Source organism: Drosophila willistoni (assembly GCF_018902025.1).
Source record: "Drosophila willistoni isolate 14030-0811.24 chromosome 2L unlocalized genomic scaffold, UCI_dwil_1.1 Seg168, whole genome shotgun sequence".
NCBI classification, from domain to species: Eukaryota; Metazoa; Arthropoda; class Insecta; order Diptera; family Drosophilidae; genus Drosophila; species Drosophila willistoni.
This window is the reverse complement of record NW_025814047.1, coordinates 3,304,293-3,324,503: the sequence shown is the minus strand read 5'-3', so window position 1 is coordinate 3,324,503 and position 20,211 is coordinate 3,304,293. Positions and strand designations below refer to the sequence as shown.

General features: G+C 34.5%; 1 protein-coding gene across 1 annotated transcript in view; it reads right to left on the bottom strand.

The window, feature by feature from the left end:
* Window positions 1-20,211, bottom strand: part of LOC6640890 (low-density lipoprotein receptor-related protein 1) — a 95,109-nt gene that overhangs the window by 16,370 nt on the left and 58,528 nt on the right. The window contains exons 2-4 of the mRNA XM_023175004.2: window positions 5,880-5,993; window positions 269-394; window positions 41-163 (exon numbers count right to left, since the gene is read on the bottom strand). Of these exons, the coding sequence (XP_023030772.1) occupies window positions 41-163; window positions 269-394; window positions 5,880-5,993 (363 nt within the window). The remainder of the gene's footprint in view (window positions 1-40; window positions 164-268; window positions 395-5,879; window positions 5,994-20,211) is intronic.

The window sequence follows — 20,211 nt, the reverse complement described above, 5'->3', positions numbered from 1 at the left end:
TTCGTTAAAACCTTCATCATTCAGAAGGGCAAATACTAACCACATTGCAGCTCATCGTTATCACAATCCCAGTGGCCATCGCAGAAACGCGACAACTCCAGGCAGGCGCCATTATGGCATTTACCCTCAAAACCACGACACTTGGGCGCAACATCATCGAGACCTATATATGTAATAGAGAGTGGGGATATACATATGTATGTGTAGGGTAGAAATGCATATATAACTCTCTTTTATTATTTTTTTTGTTGGGTTTTGGTTTTCTTACAGTTCGTTTCATCGCTGGTGTCGCCCTTGCCGCAGTCATATTCTCCATCGCAATACCAATTGTGGGGTATGCATTTTAAGCTCTTACCACAACGAAATTGCCCCTCGTTGCATTTGGGCGCCTTGTCTGCAAGCAAACAAACAGAAAGCCAAAATAACAATAACGTAAATGAAGATTTATGAACGGTTTGTACTATAGTCAGTTACTACTACTGCTACTACATAGGAAAGGAACTATACAAGAGGCCACTATCAAAGGCACCATGGGCTAAAAGCTAACAATTTTCAATTAAAATTGAAATCGTTTTGGGAAGCTGTCCTTAGTTCACTTTATTTAAGCCCCTAAGAAGTGCTAAATAACATTCTTAAAATTCTGAATTGCTAAGATATATAAATATGTATATAAAATATTCAAATTAAACTGATTGGTTTAAAATTGGATTATAATAGAGTTGGAAAGGAAAATGGACTATTTTACTCTAGATCCTTGTTGGAATTTAGACGGTGGAACTTTGTAAAATGATTTTCAATGTTTGTCGAGAAAAGACCGAACTTTTAAGATATGATTTCTGCATGATGCTCGGAATTTTTTAAATTTTAAATAGTTAATTTCATTTCATAAGTTTTTATTGTTATTATTTATTAAACTTTAAGCTAGCTATTTAAGTTTTACAGTTTAGATTTATTAAGTTATAAAGTGTCAATATTTGATGTTTTTATGAAACAGTAAGAGTACCAAAAATCGTTTAAAAAAGATAACACTACAACTAAAAGTAGGCCTAAATGTGACTTAATTTATAAGCCAACCACTTACTTTTAGTACAAAAAGTGAGTTTATGTGTTGTTTATTATACCTTTTTAAGATTTTATTGTATTTTGTTTAAATTAATATATGAATTTTAAGTTTAAAGAACTCATGTGATGATACATTTTAGATCCCTATCATAAAAACTAAATTGTATACCCTTCCTCCCAGTGGTTTTCAACGAAGATTCATATAATTTTTGAGTCTTTTTTGACTATTTATATTCTAGACAAATTTTAATATAAATAATAATATACATATTACAATATTAATAAATTTTAATATAGAAAACACAATACAATATAAAATCTAGGGAAGAATTTCTGATAGCAGCTATAACTATCAACTTCTTGTCTCTTTTTCTTTTTTTAAAACTCATTTCAAATTAGCTCTTTTTGAAAACTGAGTAAAAATGCACATTTTAGCCTAAATATGGGCCAGTTACCCCACTGTACAAACGACAGGAAGTTCAGTTTACTTTCCGAGAAAGAGTCGAGTGGAGAGTTTCGTTCCGTTTTGTTTCAGTGAAATCGTGAAATTATTTCGCGTTGAACTATTTTTGCAAGTAGACAAAGCAGCAATGGGTAAACAAGAATTTAAGCCAAGATTCTCATATGTAAGTGTTGTTAATTTAAATCCCCAACTACATGGATGGCAAACAAAACCCGCTAGCTATTACCAAACGATTCAATGGTTGGAAGCTTAGCACTTTAATCCCCAATGTTTTGGTCTTTGTGTGTGTGTGTGGGGTGAAAGATTCATCTGTGCCTTTGTTGAATTGTCAGTTAATTTGGCTTGACTTTCAACTATTTATATAGAAAGTACTTTCTGCCCTCTCACCCGCTAACCGTTCTTGGTTAACATCATTTCCTTTTTGACCATTTTGATGGCATTGGCGTCGGCGGAGAGTTGATTAAATAAATGTCAGAGAACCAAAGTAAATGTATAGACAGAAAGTTTTGTGTGTGTTTTCACTTGGTTTTTGCAGGGGTTCGGAATTTTTTTTTCTGGTTGGTTACTTTGGCACCCCATCAAATAAAATAAAAAATTTAAATTGTGCTCTGCCGTAGTCGTTGGCGTTGTTGCTGTCGTTGTCGTTGCCGTTGTCATTGTCCGCATGCCCTTGGGCTTATTATGTATTATATGCCCGTGTGTGCCCGGGCTTAGCTTCTGTCTACGTCTCCATCTCCCGGACATTCATTCCATTCCATTCCTTCTGCCATTGGCATGCAAATTGTCACACGGACACGTCCATTGCTCTGTCTCTGGAGTTTAACCTCTTGGTAGCCAGGCCAAACAAAAAATTTTCCGTATATATAATTTCCTTTTCTTTTTCTTACGTTTCGTTTTGTATTCTTTTTTTTTTTTTTGTTGGCCATCTCATCCCATGTGTTGCCAATGTGGCTTTTATGGTTATGCTCGCGCTCGCGTGTCTCCAATGGCGTTGTCATTGTCGTTGTTTTTCCTTTGATTTGGCCCACCCAAAAGGAGAACTCGAGGAATATAACGCGTTATTTGAATTTCTTTTTTCTCTCTCTGTGTGTGTGTGTGTGTCCGTCCTTCTGTTCTGTCAAACAATTTCTGGCTGGACAATTTGCATTTTTTAAACAGCAAAAAAAAAAGAAAACAAATGTTTCTTTTTATTGCAAAAGAAATGTACTTTTATGACCTGGAAAACTGCATTAAAGCACTACATTTTCATTCAGTCTCCAATTGACAATCGAATTCTCTTAATTAGTTTATGTTAAATTTTAGTTTAAAGTGAAGTGAAATTGCCACAATTTGTTTTTACAGTTTTTGGAACCTTAATAAACTTCTCGCTTAAGGGCCTTAAATGCTTTAGTAAGGTTGCATGGTTGGGCGGGCGTCAGGAAACAATTTCTGTGTCTATATATTTAGACATTTATCTAAACAATTTCGCGCCTTTTATGGCTTAAGGCTTAAGACGCATGTTATAACCCCAATTGAATTTCAGTCGTTTGATGTCTTAAAATATCCTGTCAGAAGGATAAAGTGGCTGAGTTCAGTGAGTGAGAGTTTGAATGAACTATATAAACTTGAGCTGTTTAATGAGCGTAACAAAGGGACAACACTTTCTTACGAACTTGGCGTGTTTTCCTTACAGATAGATGTGTCTGTTGTTTATATTCACGCAAAAAGTGTCAAACTTATATTTAACTATCACTAGATTTATCTTTCGTCTTCATGGCGAAATGAGTGTTACTGACAGAAGTTTGCACTTCATAGAATAAAGAAGAGTAAGAAGAAAATGTTGACATCTTGTCTGTCTGAATTAAATTGGTCTCTTACGTGAGTTTAAAGCTTCGTCAACTTTGCACACAGTCTTTATTCAGCTACACGGTAAATTTACATACAGATATTGCATGTGGAAACAAATCTAACGACGTTTTCATCGTTGAAACAAACAACGATGGATCTATAAACATACATATATAAATTTATCATTTTATAGGATCAATTGTTCTTGGATATCGAAATTTTCCTAGTTTAGCGTTCTTAGGATAGAAAATTATCCCCACTTTTCACTTTCTTCAAATTTTTCGAAATAGAATTATTTAACTTTAAGAGCTTAGGCTTAAAGTCGACAGAAATTTATGCCTTTAGAAGAAAGCTTTACCGATTTACCCATAACCGTCCGTTTCTTTTTACACTAGGATTTCGGTTCGTAAGAACTACGAGAACCCCAAAATTTTTTTTAGCCTTATGTAGTATGTAGACAGATTAAAAAGTTCTATAAAAACAGTTTTTTTCAGAAAAGCTAAAGCTTTTAAATATTTGTGAGTAGCTGACACCTTCCCTAGGTGTTTGTATGTACGGACTAATCTTAACCTAATAGATGTAGAAATAATCGAAGCTTATTGGTATCTTAATCATAGAATAAAGACGCTTTGCTTCTTTTAAAAAACATTTTGAATTACCTAAACTTCTTAAAAATTAATAATTTTATTTTAAAAGGACATGACAGGTGATAATACAAATTGAAAGTATTCTAGTAGGCAAAATTTATATTGTCGCTAAAAATATTTATTTGTTTTCGATTTTTGTTTAGTAGTTAGACTTTGGTTGAAATTATTTTGGTATTGGAAGTAAATCCCTGAAAATTGTGATTATGCACATCAAATGAGACCAAAATTGAGAGGGCGAATCAGGAATGCCTAATGTCAAATGGAAATTTGAGAAGTAGAGCATAAGAATATCAACAAATTTTAAAAAATTTGATGTACAAAAGCTATAAGACTTCGTAAGAAATCGTTTACATAGATCATATTTATACTGCATAATAGATGTATGTTTATATATTTCTATTTACTTTTCCATTAAGATCCATTATGATCAATTCCTTAAACTTAATTCCTAAAAATGTTTTTCATTAATAAACTTTTAACTCATATTCTTCCGTAATAAATTATGTTTATATCTTCTGCGTTAAAAGTTTGAGTCTTCTTGAAGTAGTCCTACCAAACCCGCTCAAAATATGGTAATTTTTTGTTAAATATTCTCCATATTTCACAAAGGTATAAAATAATTTTTTATTTACCGTCTTTAAGCCTCGAAAATTTAATTACTCATATCCTACTTAGTTACGCTTTTAATCTCGACAAAGTTTACTCGCTATAGTTTTAATTATTAAACGGCATTGTTTTTAGTTTTTCTCAAAAGTTATTTTTTGTAGAAAAAAATGTACGCATAAATTTTATAAATTTAATTTATTTTCAGTTCACTAAGGCGAAACTTTTCATTTAAATCCACTATATCACGAGGCGTTGATATATATATATATATGTATATGACACAAACAATCATCTACTATAGTATATATGTACATATGTATATATACTGGTATATATAATGTCATTTGTGTTTGTGTGCCTGTGTGTGGTGTTTATGTCTGCCTGCAAGTGAGTATATAACTCAACACTTGGTGGACTTTAATTGAAATTGCGCCGCATCAGAGAATGAGTTGGAGAAGTTTGTGTTGAGGGGCATAGAAATTGAGATGGGCTGGGATTCTGGAGTAGAAGTGGGTGTGTGAGTTGCGACACTGTCGTCGACATTGTGCCTGGCACATTTATTATAATCTGTTGCATTAATATTTGCCGACAATTTGTCGTCGCATTTGCAGTCATAGTCTCGTAGTCTCTGTTGCCATAAAAATGCCATAATACAAAAATGAAATTAAAAATGCCAGAGACCAACAGAAGCAACATACACACACCACAAACACACACACACATTCTATACACACATAGTTTTTAGTATCGTTTTCGCTTTCTCTCTAGGTCCATTTTCAAATGTTGCTCTGAAGGCAGCTTTTTAGTTCACAGCTCGTTGTTATTTTTATTGGAGTGACGACTAAAAGTATCACACATTTAAGTGGGCCATGTGGTCGGACCATGTAGTTCTTAAGTTTGTCGCCAAAAAATTTTAACTGACATCCAACTAGCGTTGGCTTTTAAAATCCTCGTCCGCTCTAAATGATGATGATGATTTTAGTTGTGTGTGATGGCCTTTTTTTGTTCCTCTCATTTTTGACCCGGCCTAAATGGATGGCCACTAATTGCATTTGCTTGGGCCACCGCTATGCGTTCTATGGCCCCTCACCTGCCTGCCATTGGAGTGACTACACACACACACACACAGAAACACATTCTACCTACTACCAACCAATAATATAGCAATCAATGTCTGCTAATGCTAATGGTTCGGGGCTTGGCCAGTAACATGCGGAAGGATTTTAGAGGGTGGAGGGGATGATGGCATAAAAACTATGACCAAAAATACTCACCACATTCGCTGGTCTCATCAGAGCCATCCGTGCAATCCGGTTTTGAGTCACATTTCCAGCGCATTGGTATGCAGGAGCCATCATTGCATGTGAAATACCAGCCTGGACAGGGACCTGCAAAAATTCAGAATATGTACAAAATTACAATTAAAACATTTTACAGCCGCAGGCATAATATTTCAAAATACATACATATAGGTATGTAAATGATGATAATGGAAAAGAACCACAGGTAATACAAATAAGTATTTAAGTATTTATTTAGCATTTAATTAAAGGATCGACAACAAAAAAGCCCAAATGCAATCAGAATTTATTTGGGAACCCCATGGTTGGTGGTCATACATAAGTGACATGACCAGATACAATATTAAAACTAATCGATATTAACACCGATTAAAGTGCTTTTAGATAAGAAATTTTAAATCAATAGAACGCAATTGATTGGACTTGAGTTAACCACTTATATCATTGATTGATCTAATAAATAAAAACAAGTTTAAAATATCAAGCTCAGCTCTCTAACGATTTGAATAAGATTTAAACTTTAAGCTTTTAAAATGAATGAAAATATGCATAAGAATCTGATTATATCCGGCTTCAATAAATTCTAACAATAAGATCTTCTTTTAGTCAATGTGCCTGTAACAGATTCTAAAGATTCTTGTTTAATTTCCTTTGCATCATATTCCTAGTCACGGTATAAACCAAAACGTACGAATTTAGTATTCAAATTAGTCTGAGTTTATTAGTTTAACTTTTAATAATCAAATTTTGTGTGTAATTGGTTAAAAAAAAGTAACAGGATGATATGATTTTAGGTGAGACTCGGATTTCAACCATCACATTCAGATTTTGTGGAGTCAGAGAGCTTGAAATTTTGCACCCAAAAGTATGCTATAGAGAGTCAAAGTATTTTTTTTTTTTAAATTTCATGGTTCAAAAAAGATAGCTTGTTGCAAACATTATTATTAACCAATTTTTAGTTATAAAAGATTCCAATAATTTTTTAAAATTCAATAAAATATGGTTCCATTTCCTATAGCATACTCTTTGGCGAAAATTTAACGTACCTTCTTATGGCAGAGAAGCACTTCTTTGATATTTTGTGAATTACTTTTAAATTATTTCTATAACATACCTAATATATTAATACTTTAAACATACTACAAAAAATGAATACAGGGTCGTGATCAGCATCAAATTTTGTTTTCCCTAGATATTTTCAAAACGACAAATGAACTTTAGCGATTTAAATGAAAAGAAATATAAATTTTCAAAGTATTTTTATTGATTTGTGTTTCCTTAATATAAGTTAATGTTTATGTTTGTTGTGGGTAACTTTGACATTGACGTTAAGAAGTTATTCGAATGTATTTCGTGGAGACTTCTATTGTATGTATGTATACATATGTAATATGTTTAGTATATTCTTTTTAAACAACATTTTTTGCCATCATAAATTTAAGAAAGAATCAGTTTATAAGCAAGATCAGATAAGTATATCATTGACAAAGTAGATTCTAAGGAACATTGGTCTATTGGAGTTAGACGGCTCAAGATTAATATTTGGCACTTAAAAAGTAAATAGATTTTAAGCAGAATTTGCAAAAGACTTCAAAACTGAACAAATGCGTGAATATAGGAATATTTTCGGGATATAAATTTACAATTTCATGCTTGACCACAACAAACCCATGGGGAAATATCGTTTTACCTAAGGAAACTTTGCCACAATGAGAGCAGCAAAATTCAGGAACTTTTGTTACACCATCGACAAATAATACTACAAAAAAAAAGGAAATATCAAAATGGAGCAAAGTTTTGCAACATAATGAGAAATTGTTACTCATTTCAATGGCCTCCCATTTCATTTATTGAGATGCTTTATTCAATATTAAATTCAAACATCTCTTGGAAATTTCGTGCATCTCGCATTTTCATTTATTGCGCGCGCCCCCCCCCAACCCTTTTCCCAGTTTCATATTACTTTTATGTTTATGCAGTTGTACATGAACCTGATGGTTGTTGTTGTTGTTTTTCTCTTTCTATTCTACGTGCCCACAATTAAAATGAATATTAACATAAAGACCAGAAGGTGGATACAACACCACCGCCGCCCATCGTGCCCCACCGTGCCCCCACTGTGCCCCATGGCGAACGTGACTTTGGAACATTGCATCATTAGTTTGATGTTGTTGTTGTTGTTGTAGTTGGGGGGAAAGTAGTAAAATGTGGGAAGGAGAAGGCTCGTCGGTTCTTGTGTCTGAAGTAAACAATGAAAAACTAATTTAAATTTGCTTAACGCATAAATAAAAGGTGTCAAAATGTTGCGGGCTTTCAAGATAAACTTTTATATATATTTTTTGTCCTGTTGTTGTTGTTTCTTTTTGGTGTTTTTTTTTATTTCTTTTGGATGCAGCAGCTGATGCCATAACCCCGGGTTTCGGGGCCCCAACTTCTCTTACAAGTTATCCAATTTAAACACTGCTTAAACTGTTGACACAGCCGTCAGCTGCGGCGGGGGGAAAATTGAAGAAGAAGTCGAATTTGGAGCATAAAAGCTCCAAGAATGGGCCATAGTGGAAACATAATTATATTGCCAGCATGTTGCTCAAGTGGTATACATTATTCCTTTTGGTGGCTCTGTTCAGTTTGGGTCACGCCAGGAAGCCGGCTGCCTCAAGGACTATTCAACCTAGACCGATAGAACAACCCGAATTATCCCTAGATCGTGAGAGTAAGGATATACGTTTCGAGGAAGAGGAGGATGACAATTTGAATGATGATATTAGAGAAGATGTCATTGATAATGGCGATGATGATGACGATGATGATGATGAAGACGAAGAAGAAGATGATGACAATGCTGCTCTTAACGAGGACGATAATGAAGCCGAATTGGCTCAAAATATTGAGATTAAGGTGCGAGAAGCCAACAGCAAAGAAGTAGAAGAGTTGGCCCAGGAATTGAATGAGAAACCGGTGCCAGCTTTTGGCCAAGCACATATCGACCCACGTGCCAGAAGCACACGTCGCCGTCAGCGTGCTGGACGCCGACGCGGTGTACGCCGCAGCACTCGTAGACGTGGTGGCAGGCGTGCCAACAAACGTCGTGGCACAAAGGCACGTCGAGGCGTTCGTCGTGGCAGCAACTTGAGGCGACGCAACGGCAACAAGAGGCAACGCACTAATAAGAGAAATGGCCAAAGAAATAAACTGGGCCAAAAACGGAATCAAACTAGCAAAGCTCAAACCTCCAAGTTACCTTAGATAGTGGAAGGAACACTCAATGCGAAAAAGCAAGGATATTTTTTTCATTAAATAAAAAATCATTGAACTATTTATTTGAAGTTTCTAATTTATTTCCCTCCTTCAAATGGCTAATTTCATTAAATAAAACTAAAGAGTTTCCTTTTATAGATAAGTGGTGCTGCAATTTACAGACATCTGGCCAAGAATGTTCTTCAGCGTTTTCAGAAAACAATAATGAATTGTCTGGGAAAAAATATATTTATTGCTAAAAACAAAAGGAACATTTATTATATTATCATAGTTCGCGAACTTTTGACCCGTGTGATAAGTTAACGAATCGGGGCATTACAAGTATATGTTTCTAATTTAGTTATTTGATTTATAATCGAGGACTATGAAGAAATCCTCCGACAAAGCTCCAAACCCTCTTGAGTATTCCGTCCAATTCCTAAATAAATTCAGGTTTACATTTGATCGACTGGCGACAGAACGGGAAACGGATGGAGAACGGGAAGGTTCATATCGAAAATGCCTTCCTTTTCAAACTGACGTGGGCGGGACATCACTATTTCATTTTGTTCTCCTCATCATGGCAAATTGCATGAATAACAATCGATCCAAAATTATTAAATACAAAACCTTTTTGGTTCTTTTGTAATTTTGATAAAAATCCGATTAGAATATTATTCAGCTGTCATATAAGTATATAATGAAACAACAAACTATGTGGCGAAACATTGACTTTTTAGATATTTCCCATATTTGCAGTAAATTTGAAGTCAATGAGGAATTTACTTTTAGTTTAATGGCATCATAAATTCAGCTATAGCTTTTACGCTTACTTTAGTTGGCCGCATAAATTTGCCATTTGAAATTACTGTTCTTCTTGATTAAACATGCAAACGGAAAGATATTCTATGGATGTTGGTATAAGTAGATAAGTTTCCAAAGCGTTGACAAGCTTAAATATAAAAGAAATAATGAGCTGCAGTTGGCCATAGTTACATGGAATACATTCAACCTGTGTGTGTTTGTGAGTGTTTGTGTGTGTATGTGTATGTATGCGTGTGCTTATCCCCTGAGTTGATGCCCTTGCCATGCACTCAATTTCAGTTTATTTTACTTTCAGCTCATCTTTTGCAATGGCTTTTGCCCCATTCAGTTCGTTTACCTGCTGAATCGCTATTGTGCAATGTATAACGAGAGACTTTCTGGTAAAGAGTTTCCAAGAAATGTTCAACAAAGTGGCACATTTCGCTGTTATACTAGAAAAAATGAGTGAAAACACTTTTTGGAACAACTTTTACGAAGAAAAGCTGTAATACTAGAAAAAAAGAGTGAAAATACTTTTTGGAACAACTTGGACGAAGAAAAGCGGCTTCAATGGTTTTCCAATAACATTCACTTAGACATCCCAACAGTTCTCTCAGCGATTTATAGTAAAATCTTAACAAAAGTGTAAAAACTAGTTAAAATAGATATTGGCAACACCCTTTACACAAATTGACAGCCCTAAACTTTTTCAACACGAATTGGTAAATGGGTAAAACTTTGTGATATGAATTTTGGCAAGGTTCTCTCAATCATACTAACACAGTTGAGCTAGTAATTTTTAGTAAAAGTGTGAAAATGATTTAAACTAGTTGAAATTGATTTTGGGAACACCCTCCCACAGGCAGACTGCCAGCAATGCTGAAGCTTGGGCCCTTTGTCGTCTGTTTACTTCTCTACCTGTAGCCAATTTACAGATTTCTCGTATCTGTCTGGCTCCTGGCTGTTGGCTCCTGACTGCTGGCTGGTTGGCTACCGGCTTCGTCTATCTCTCTTTTTCTCTGTTGGCATTTGGTCAGCATTGTGGGTGGCCTCCGCCACCTGCCACTGACATTTGCCAAATCAAATAGAAATTTTAATTGACTCTTGCTTGACTGCTGCTGCCGCTGTTACTATTACTGGACATTGGTTGCTACGTGCCACAACATTTTGTGTCCACTGTCTAACACTCACGCTCTCTCTCTCTCCTTCTTTCTCTGCGTCGTCATTTTAATTTGATACGAATTTCTTTTTTTTTTTTTTTTTGGTCATGGCATGTTTTTTTTTTTTTGCTGCTGTCACCGTCGTCGACGTCGTCATGATATTAATTCAGCTACAGTTTCAACTGAGAAAACTCTGCTTGTTTTCCATCAACAACGACAAAAGCGGGTTAAGCGCCTTTGGGCTTGAAGCGGAAAAATTTGCATCTGTCTCCCTCTTGTCATACAGCTTGGAATTATGTGGGCACAAGCCAGCAGCAGCAGCAGCAGGCTAGCAGATCCAGAGTCGAGTCGAGTAGCATCGCATCGCACCGAGTCGAGTTGAGTTGAGTTGAGTCGAGTCTGTTGTTTGTCAACAGCTTTTGCATGGTGTCTGTTTTTTTTTGTTTCTTGTTTTTATTCTGTTGTTTTTGGGTCAAAAAGATACGCGCCTGGATGTGTGTCCTGCCTGCTGCACTTTTTAACATAGTTTTTCACTTAATTAGCGCTCTGAATGACGTGTGCGTTGACAGTTGCCGCTGATCCACGATGTCATGTACGTGACTCGCCTTTGGGGTATGCAACACTTTTTTTTTCTTCTTCCACCATCAACAGAAAATCTGATACACGCAATGTCATCAACTTGGTTGAGTAGTTAGTGTGTCTTGAGGGCCAATGCCTTAACACGAAATGGTGATTTCAACACTTATTTTTTACATCACTTTATTTGCCTTGTGTTCTTGGAATTTAGTCCCCTAAAGTATGCAATATACAGTTGTTGAACTTTTGAAACGTTCGATAACTAAAAAAGTATCAATAGATATTTCTAGTTTTCAAAAAATGATTTCATCGTTTGCCCAATGCATACTTTTAGGGACAAATTTTCTCATATTTCACATTCCTATATCCAAATTTACTCACTGAGAACTTATGTAAGTAAAGAAACTTTAGTCACCTAAAACTTAATATAAACCATTTAAGCACTTTTTAGTTAGAGTGTTGTACTGGCACCATTAAAACAATTAAAATTAATAAACAAAGGGCAAAATGCTGCAACCAAAAACAAATAAGTAAAACCAAAGTTCATTTCACAACCTTTTTGTGTTTTGGTCTCGCTTCCTCACAGACAGCACGTAATAAACTCGATTAAAGTGCACAAAACATACGGAGTGAACCAAGAGAACAAACCGAGCCGACATACCAAAAATAAAAATACAAAAACGAAAAGAAAAATAAAAGACAGAGGACTGGGACGGTCCGGTCCGGTCCGGGCCAGGCCGGGTCGTTCAACGGATCGAGCAGACAACAAACAAGTAAAGCCGGACACAACTGTGGCCCCAAGGCCCGGCAATGCTTTGGCCTCTGCAACATTCCTCTGCATTCATTGGGGCATTGTTCACTCCTACTCTTTCTCTTCTTTCTCTGCAATTTCTCCCTCTGAGTGTGTGTGTGTGAGTGTGTGTCCCTTGTGCATTTAAAGTACATTTATGTCAATCATGCTCATTATGCGCACATCAGTGCATTAAATTATACAAGAAGCTCTACCCCAGACCCAAAACGGAAAGGGTAGAAAACAAAAAGAGGAGAAACATGGAAATGATGTTGCTGTTCCTGCTGCTGCTGATGATGATGACGATGTTGACGAGGAGTAGGAGTAAGAGATGTGCAGTCGGTCAAGCTCTTGTCCTGTCAATATTCATAAATGAAAATTGAAACCAAACACACACAGAGACAAACATAACATGCAAGGAAGTTGAAATGACAACGGAAACCAAAACCAGAACCCACCGCCATATTTGTACGAACACAGACATTGTGGCCGCTGTTCTGTCTCTCAAACGGAAATCTGGTCAACTTTTGTGTCCGGTGGTTTCTGCATATACACCCCACCGCAAATTTTTGTCACCTTTTTCCCCTTTTGCTTGTTGTTGTCTGCTTTTCTTTTTTTTTTTCTTTTTGTGGATTATATTTTTGGTTGCTGTGTTGGTTGGTTGTTTGTTTCCCGCTGACAGGAAAATGCTATTATGAAATGAATTTCAAGCGTGTATATTGTTCAGGCTTGGCTTGCCATGGTATTTCTGGTCATAAAAATGCCTTTTCCCCTTCATCTGCAGCTGCTGTTCCTTTTTCAGTTTTCTGGTTTTTTCCTTTTTGTTTTTGCTTTTTTTTGGCTTTTTTGTGGAACGCAGTTTTATCGCTTCGATTTTAAATTGCGCGCAAACTGTGTGCAAAATGGCGGCCTCATTAAAAAACAACAAAAAGGGAGAAGAACGCGAGAGAGAGGGGAAAACGCATCTCGTAAAAATTGTTGCTGGTTTTACAAAATGGGTAGAAAATTTACAGTAGGTCAAAAAAAAAAAAAGAAAAGAACCAACAAAAAATTTTCATTGCATACCGCAAGGGCGCTTTTAAGGGGTTTAAGGTAAGGCAAAATTGCACGGGAAAAAATAAATTGCAATTAAATCATTTGTTAAACCAAACGACCAAATAGGGATAAGATATACTTAAACGAATGCACAATTTGGTTTTTTTCATTATCTTTGCAATTGTTATAGTATCCATAGGCTTGCCTTGGCTTTGTTAAATTGAAGCCAAATTCGATTTAAAATGGCTTTAAAGTTCAAACCATTTAAACGGAAAATGTCACAATTATTGTGTTTTATTTAAAAAACATGTCTGATTTAATGATTCAGAACATTCGACAAAGGTTTTAGTCTTCTTTAAAATATTGAAGTTAAATTCTGATTCAATATATGCAATTACACAAAAGCTTTCAATAAAGTTTAAGATTTTAAAGTTATCAAAATTAGATTTAAATATTTGACATTGCAATTTATGGATAATTTCAATATTTTTCATTATTCAAAGCCTAAAGTTATTGAGTTAACTATTTAAACAAGCTTTGTTTTCTAATTCGGGTTTAGTTTAAGTTAAAAGATTAATAAAATGTAAAAACAAATTTTTGGAATTAAAGGTTTACCCATATAAATTAATCAAAAAGCATTTTGAATGAATTAATAAATCTACAATTCCAAATACCTAATATTTTAATATATCTACTTCAATATTTTCCATGATTCTGTGTCATATTCTACGATCTCTCTTTACTAAACTAAACTAAATTCAAATTATGATCATATGTTATTATCATTATTATTTTTAGCAACTTTATCCATTAAAACATTCATGGCTTATGACTTTTAAGCTGAATTCAGTTTAGAAAAACAATAAAAAGACAAGAAAATTCATACCCAAGAGCTTTTGGTTATACGAAATTTCATTCCAAGTTAAAAGATTTTCTATAACTGCTTTGGTAAACTAGTAACAATTTGGACTTATGTTTGCAACAAAGTTAAGCAGTTCGTTGAGTCATCCACATTGTCTTAGTCAAGTCTCATTAGGGCAGAGTTTCTATTAAGTAAGCATCTTCATTTAAAGTTGTGCAACTTTAATTAAGTAAAGACACTTCTTTTAAAGTTGAGTGGATTTCCAAGATGGTTTTGTAAACTGCTAATACATTTTTACCAATACTCTTAAAGGAGTTTTAAAAATTATGTTTGTTAACTATGAGTCTATTGGAACAACTTTCTACACACTTTTGAAAGTTAAGAAGACTTTTGTTCAGACGTTTGGTGGACTTGTTATAATCTGCTCTTATTTGGAAAATATAAATGAATTTTCTTGTAAAATGTGTCTACTTTACTAAGGTAAAGTTAAACTTAAGATTTAAAAACAAATTTTCGTATAATATGTGTGAGACGTTTTCTCGACTTTTCCTTGACTAACGTCTAATAAGAGTCTTTTTTTTTCCCTTAATGAAATTAAACTTAAGATACATATCTTAATAATTTGTAATAATATCACAAAGCTTAAGGCCTAGTAGCTATAGCTAGTAAGAAGATTGGCTTTAATTTACAATCACTGTCCAATCACATTATAAATAAATAATAAATAAATAATATCACAATTTCAATGATTTTTTATTTTTCTATGATTGACTTTACTCTTTAGAGTCTAAAATTTAGAGTCATTCTTTAACGAGATGTTTACATACAATTTAAATCCGATTTTAAGTTCTTATAAAGTCCATATGAACAATTTTTTAATATTAAACAAACTGCAAAATTAATCTTTATTCAATTAGACCTTACAATTTAAGGATTAAGGATGTTTGCTTTATTCAAAATGTCTATTTCAAGTTAAAGTACTAACATAAGTGAATTTTTCTTTCTTATGCCTTGAATTTTCATTTCAAATCTTTCAAAAGGTTTTTGTTCTTGGTAATAAAGGTAAGATGTATATAATTCGACTATAGCCAGGTGAATTCCTTTTTTTTTTTTGTCAACACCTTTGAAGTTGCGTGGAAGGAGCACTCACAATTTGCAATTTTTCGAAAATTGAGATATTCCTTTTTTACAGTCATAAAAACTTGCAGCATCATCATCAACGCTTGACTTTTAGCCAGCGAAAAAGTTTTTAACCCTCTTTTCCAGTTCTGTTTTTGCCCCCCGTTTTTTCTTTTTTTGATATAGTAAATATTTAAGTGGAACCCCTTTTGGTCCTTTGCCCCCATTAATGACACCTTTTTTGAATAGAAGCGCAAAGTCAAATAGATATGCAAATTTAATAATCCAAAATGGTCGAGAGAGCAGCAAAAAAAGAAAAAAACTTAAATATATATATGCAACTTTAATCTGCATAGATGGCGATGCCTAGCAGAATTTCCATTAAACAGAACTTTCTTGCACAAATTTCCTCAATGTCTGCAAACTTTGGCTGTTGAGTTTACAAGGAGATGGCAGGGATGGGAAGGAGGAAAGGCTTGAGTTTTTGGCCTGTCAATAACTTGCAGCAACACTTTTCCACTTCTCCTTAACGTTATTATCATCACCATCATCATCATTATGATTGTTTTGTTCATCATTTGGTTGGAAAATTTGCTTCATAAATGTTTATAAATACAATTTTCTAGCAACTGGCCAGAAAAGTTCTGCATTCGGAGTGTGGAGTGCATTCAGGCGGCTCATCAATCTTCTTGATCCGCCTCGGTTTTGTTGTTATTGCGGCTGTTGTTCAAGTTGCCACAATATAAAACAAAAGACCAAACTCAAAAACTCGACAACTCGGCTGTAAATTCATTTTACTTGTTTGTTGGTGCACAAACATGCAAAATGGTGAGAAAGGGTGAAAAGTGGAGCGTTGTGGCACTCTTAATGGTCGGGTAATGGGCGTGCTTGGCCCCATTGCCACACACAGACACACACAAACACACACATAGATACATATATATGTATATACAGAGCACTGCAAAAATTCAATTTTTGTGGTTGTCATCAAGAATTGATGATTTCTATTCATTTAAATACAATAGTTTAAATACTTGGAAATACTATAAATATGCATGTTTCGATCCAGAAAGCAACAGGAGCGAAATATTGGTGTATAAGAAGACATTTTAACCAGGTCGAAAATTGATATATAAACGTTATACATATGTGTCGCTATTTTGTTAAAGTATCCCCAAAAATGTTTTAAAATTTAAAAGCAATCTGTTTATTCATTAAAAAATATGCATATATAGAAGAGTTCTTACTGTATCATATTCAATATCGATTCTTAGTATCCAAGATATTAAGCGCAAATCCAAATATATGATATACTAATCTATAGGGCTTTCACCTTGAGCATTTCCCTTGTTGGATCTACAAAAAAGGGTATATAAATATACAGTTGTGTTCTAATTTTCAATACCGAATTTATTTGTCGGAAACGCATTTAAATTGTTTAAAATTTACTTTTTTGATTTGGGAGAAAATCTTTTGCCTTTTCCTAAGTGGAAAATAAAAATATTAAAGTTGGTCCAAAATAACTTGAAAAATAAAACTCAATTTACGTTTCAAAACGATTTAGAAACGAGAAGTTGCCTGTTATACCTACAATATGGAAACAAATAAAAATATTTACAAAATAAATTCAAATACAGATTATGTTTACTTGATTTTTACCATATGAACAAACTCAGAAAAAATGTATTATGGAAATTGTTAAGACATCCCAAAATATCCTTCTAAAGGCAAAACCAGATTTTTTTAGATTCATGAAAATATTTCGGCATAAATTGAAACTCGCTGGATTGGTATACCATGCACCATGTCAAAAAACTATTCGCTAAAAATTTCTTTATTAAAACTCCACGTCAAAATCCAAAAAGAAAAAAAATGCAGGTTAACAAACAAATTTGTTGTGAGCCGGTAATGAAAAGGTTTGAAAAATTTATAAATTAAATTCTTTGCGCTTGCAATATTGCAAGCACAGGTTATTTCGCTCATTTTTGCAGGTACATGAGCATTTTGGCGCCGCAATCTGTTAACTTGGCTTTTTGTTGGTTGGTTCTCCTAGTAAAAACGAACAAAACTTCATGTGTATGTAGATGTAGCTTGTTCTTGTTTAGTTATGTTTATTGTAGTATATATTTTGGCGACCTTAGAACATCGTTTTATCCTTTGGTTTAATGGTATTAAAATTTTTATTTATAAGAAAGGTATATTAGGAGTACCTTAGGTAAAGCTATTCGTTTGTTAATAATGCTCGTATGTATATATGTAGTATAAAGTTGACTAATGTTGATCATTTAAATGTTAGATTAAAATAATCAGTATTAATAAGGAAAAGTTTAAATAAGAATGGATTTAAATATGTCTTCAACAATTTCAGTATTTGTTGGGTGTTAAGAAGAGAATGTTTCAGAACCCTCCATAGCATTTAATCCGTCCCTTTTATTCCTGATGGCTAAAAGTTGCTTCCTTTCTGCATTTCAAATAGAAGAACAATGCACAAAAAACTCAATGAAATATCTCAATTAACTGAAGTGATGTGCAAGAGAGAAAGAGACAGACTATTGTGATGGAAGCTGGTTTGGTTGAGTACATGACATACTGCCATTCCTGTGGTTATTTTCATTATGTTGCTCAACTTCAACTATTATATATATATATGTAGGTACATGTGTTAAGAGACGCCCTTCTTCTAGTCAGGTGAGATTTGTTTTGCTGTTGTTTAGTTTTGTTGGTTAACCAATGGTATGAACAGATGTTACAAGTTATGTCAATTAAGCCACAAAACATCAGACGGGACATATGTATGTATATATATTCATTCTTATGTATACATCATATGTGCGAATATTAAAATGTAGAAATATACAATTTAATGGCCATGGTGATGGGTGCCTTGGGGCGACTTATCACATCGTTTTACAATTTATTTGGTTTTCCCTTCTACTTATTTTTTTTCTGGACTAATCCTATTTGCCGAACAGATATCTTAAGCTCATTTGTGGGTAGATAGATTGAAATCCTCACGCCCCTGCATATAGACACACACACACGCACACGCTTACTTCACTTCCTTCCTTCCTTCGTTCGTTTGTTCCTTCCTGCCTTTTTGCTTGTCCCTAACCAAGTTGCCACATCAGCTCACACAAATCCCAGGTCTCATAATTCTTTGAAATTCTTTGAGTGCCTTTGGCAGTTCAACTCTTTTTTTCGGGGCTTTCGTTCTCGTCTCTTTCCAATTTTTTTCTTTTTTGTATTTTTGTTGTCGGTTGTTGTTGTTGTTGTTGTTGTTGTTCTTGTTTTTGATGACTTTTAAAATGTGGCTGTTTCTTTCATTGAAATCGAGACACTGTAGCATACTTCAGGGCGCAACAAAAACTCTTCAGAGAAAGAACAAGAAACAGTTGCCTCAACGCATATTTTAAGTGCCAAGTTAAAAAGAAGAAAAAAAGCAGTAGAAACAACAACAAAAAAAAGAGGAAAAAAAAATTGTAAGGAAATTGTTGCAGCTATTTGCCTCGAATTCAACCTTCCACATCTACCACCCTAAAAACCCGCCTCCTGCACTCACATCATTCAGCAATAAATGGTAGAGGAGTCAAGCCAGGAAGCAGCAGTCAGGCAGGCAGCAAGTAAATAAAAAATTATTGCAAAACTTTGTGCAATAAACGAAAAAGTAAGACATTCTTGCCGGAGCACTGTATTGGAGTTTTGGCCCAAGACTGGAGAGGGAAAGAGAAAGAGAGGTGGATTTTGAGGGGTGGCGAAGCATGAAAAACGCCGTAAAATAGTTAGAGCCACTACAACAACTACTACTACAACTTGCTTCGATGAATGTCTCAGCCAGGCTCCAGTACAGGCTCAGCTAAAAGACATTGTTGTTGCTGTTGCTATTGCTTGTGTTATGTGGGCCTCGGCCACTTTGTGTAATCAACACAGGTACAAACAGCCGAAAAAGAAATGATAGCAAAAACGAAGGAAAGTGGGGTGTGGGATGGGAAAGGAAGAGTGGATTTAGGCACAGTTAAACGGCCTGTGCCATTTGAAGATTTCCTTTCCTTTTGGCAACGCACACACGCACAACACAATACAGCACAGGAACATGGCACGGCAAAAACATTGAATGAGGCACGTGACCAAGAGGCAATGTTGCAAAGCTCTGCAAATTACTGTCACATCTTGTAGGAAGAATCTTTGAAAGCAACTCAAACCCCCTCCCTCTTCTCTTACAACACAGAAGCAAAAACCCCTAACTAGTTCGAATTTCGCAAAGATATTGAGAAGGGTATGAGAGTTATCTTTTCCGTTTTTAGGTCACCAGCTTAGTTGCTTCTACAGTAAAACTAAATTTAAAGACGATACAACTTCTAGAATAAATTTACTCAATGAACAATTATTCTCGATAACTTATAAACTTTACGAAAATATCTTTTGATGTAAGATGTATGTAAGATTATCAAAATGATTAATAAAAGAAAGGCGGATACCAAGAATAAAGGATATACAGGATATAAATGTATTTACAATATCTTGGTTTTATTTTTTTACAGTGACCACAGATCTAGATCTTAAGACCTTCGAGATCTCGAAAACTATAACAGCTGGAGTTCCTAGATGTGAGGAATAGATTAATAGATTGAGATGATTTTGGTTTCTTGCCTCTCAAACTACTATTATATTATCATAATCCTACCAATATTTGCTATCCAAATCTATCGATCTACCTATTTTCAT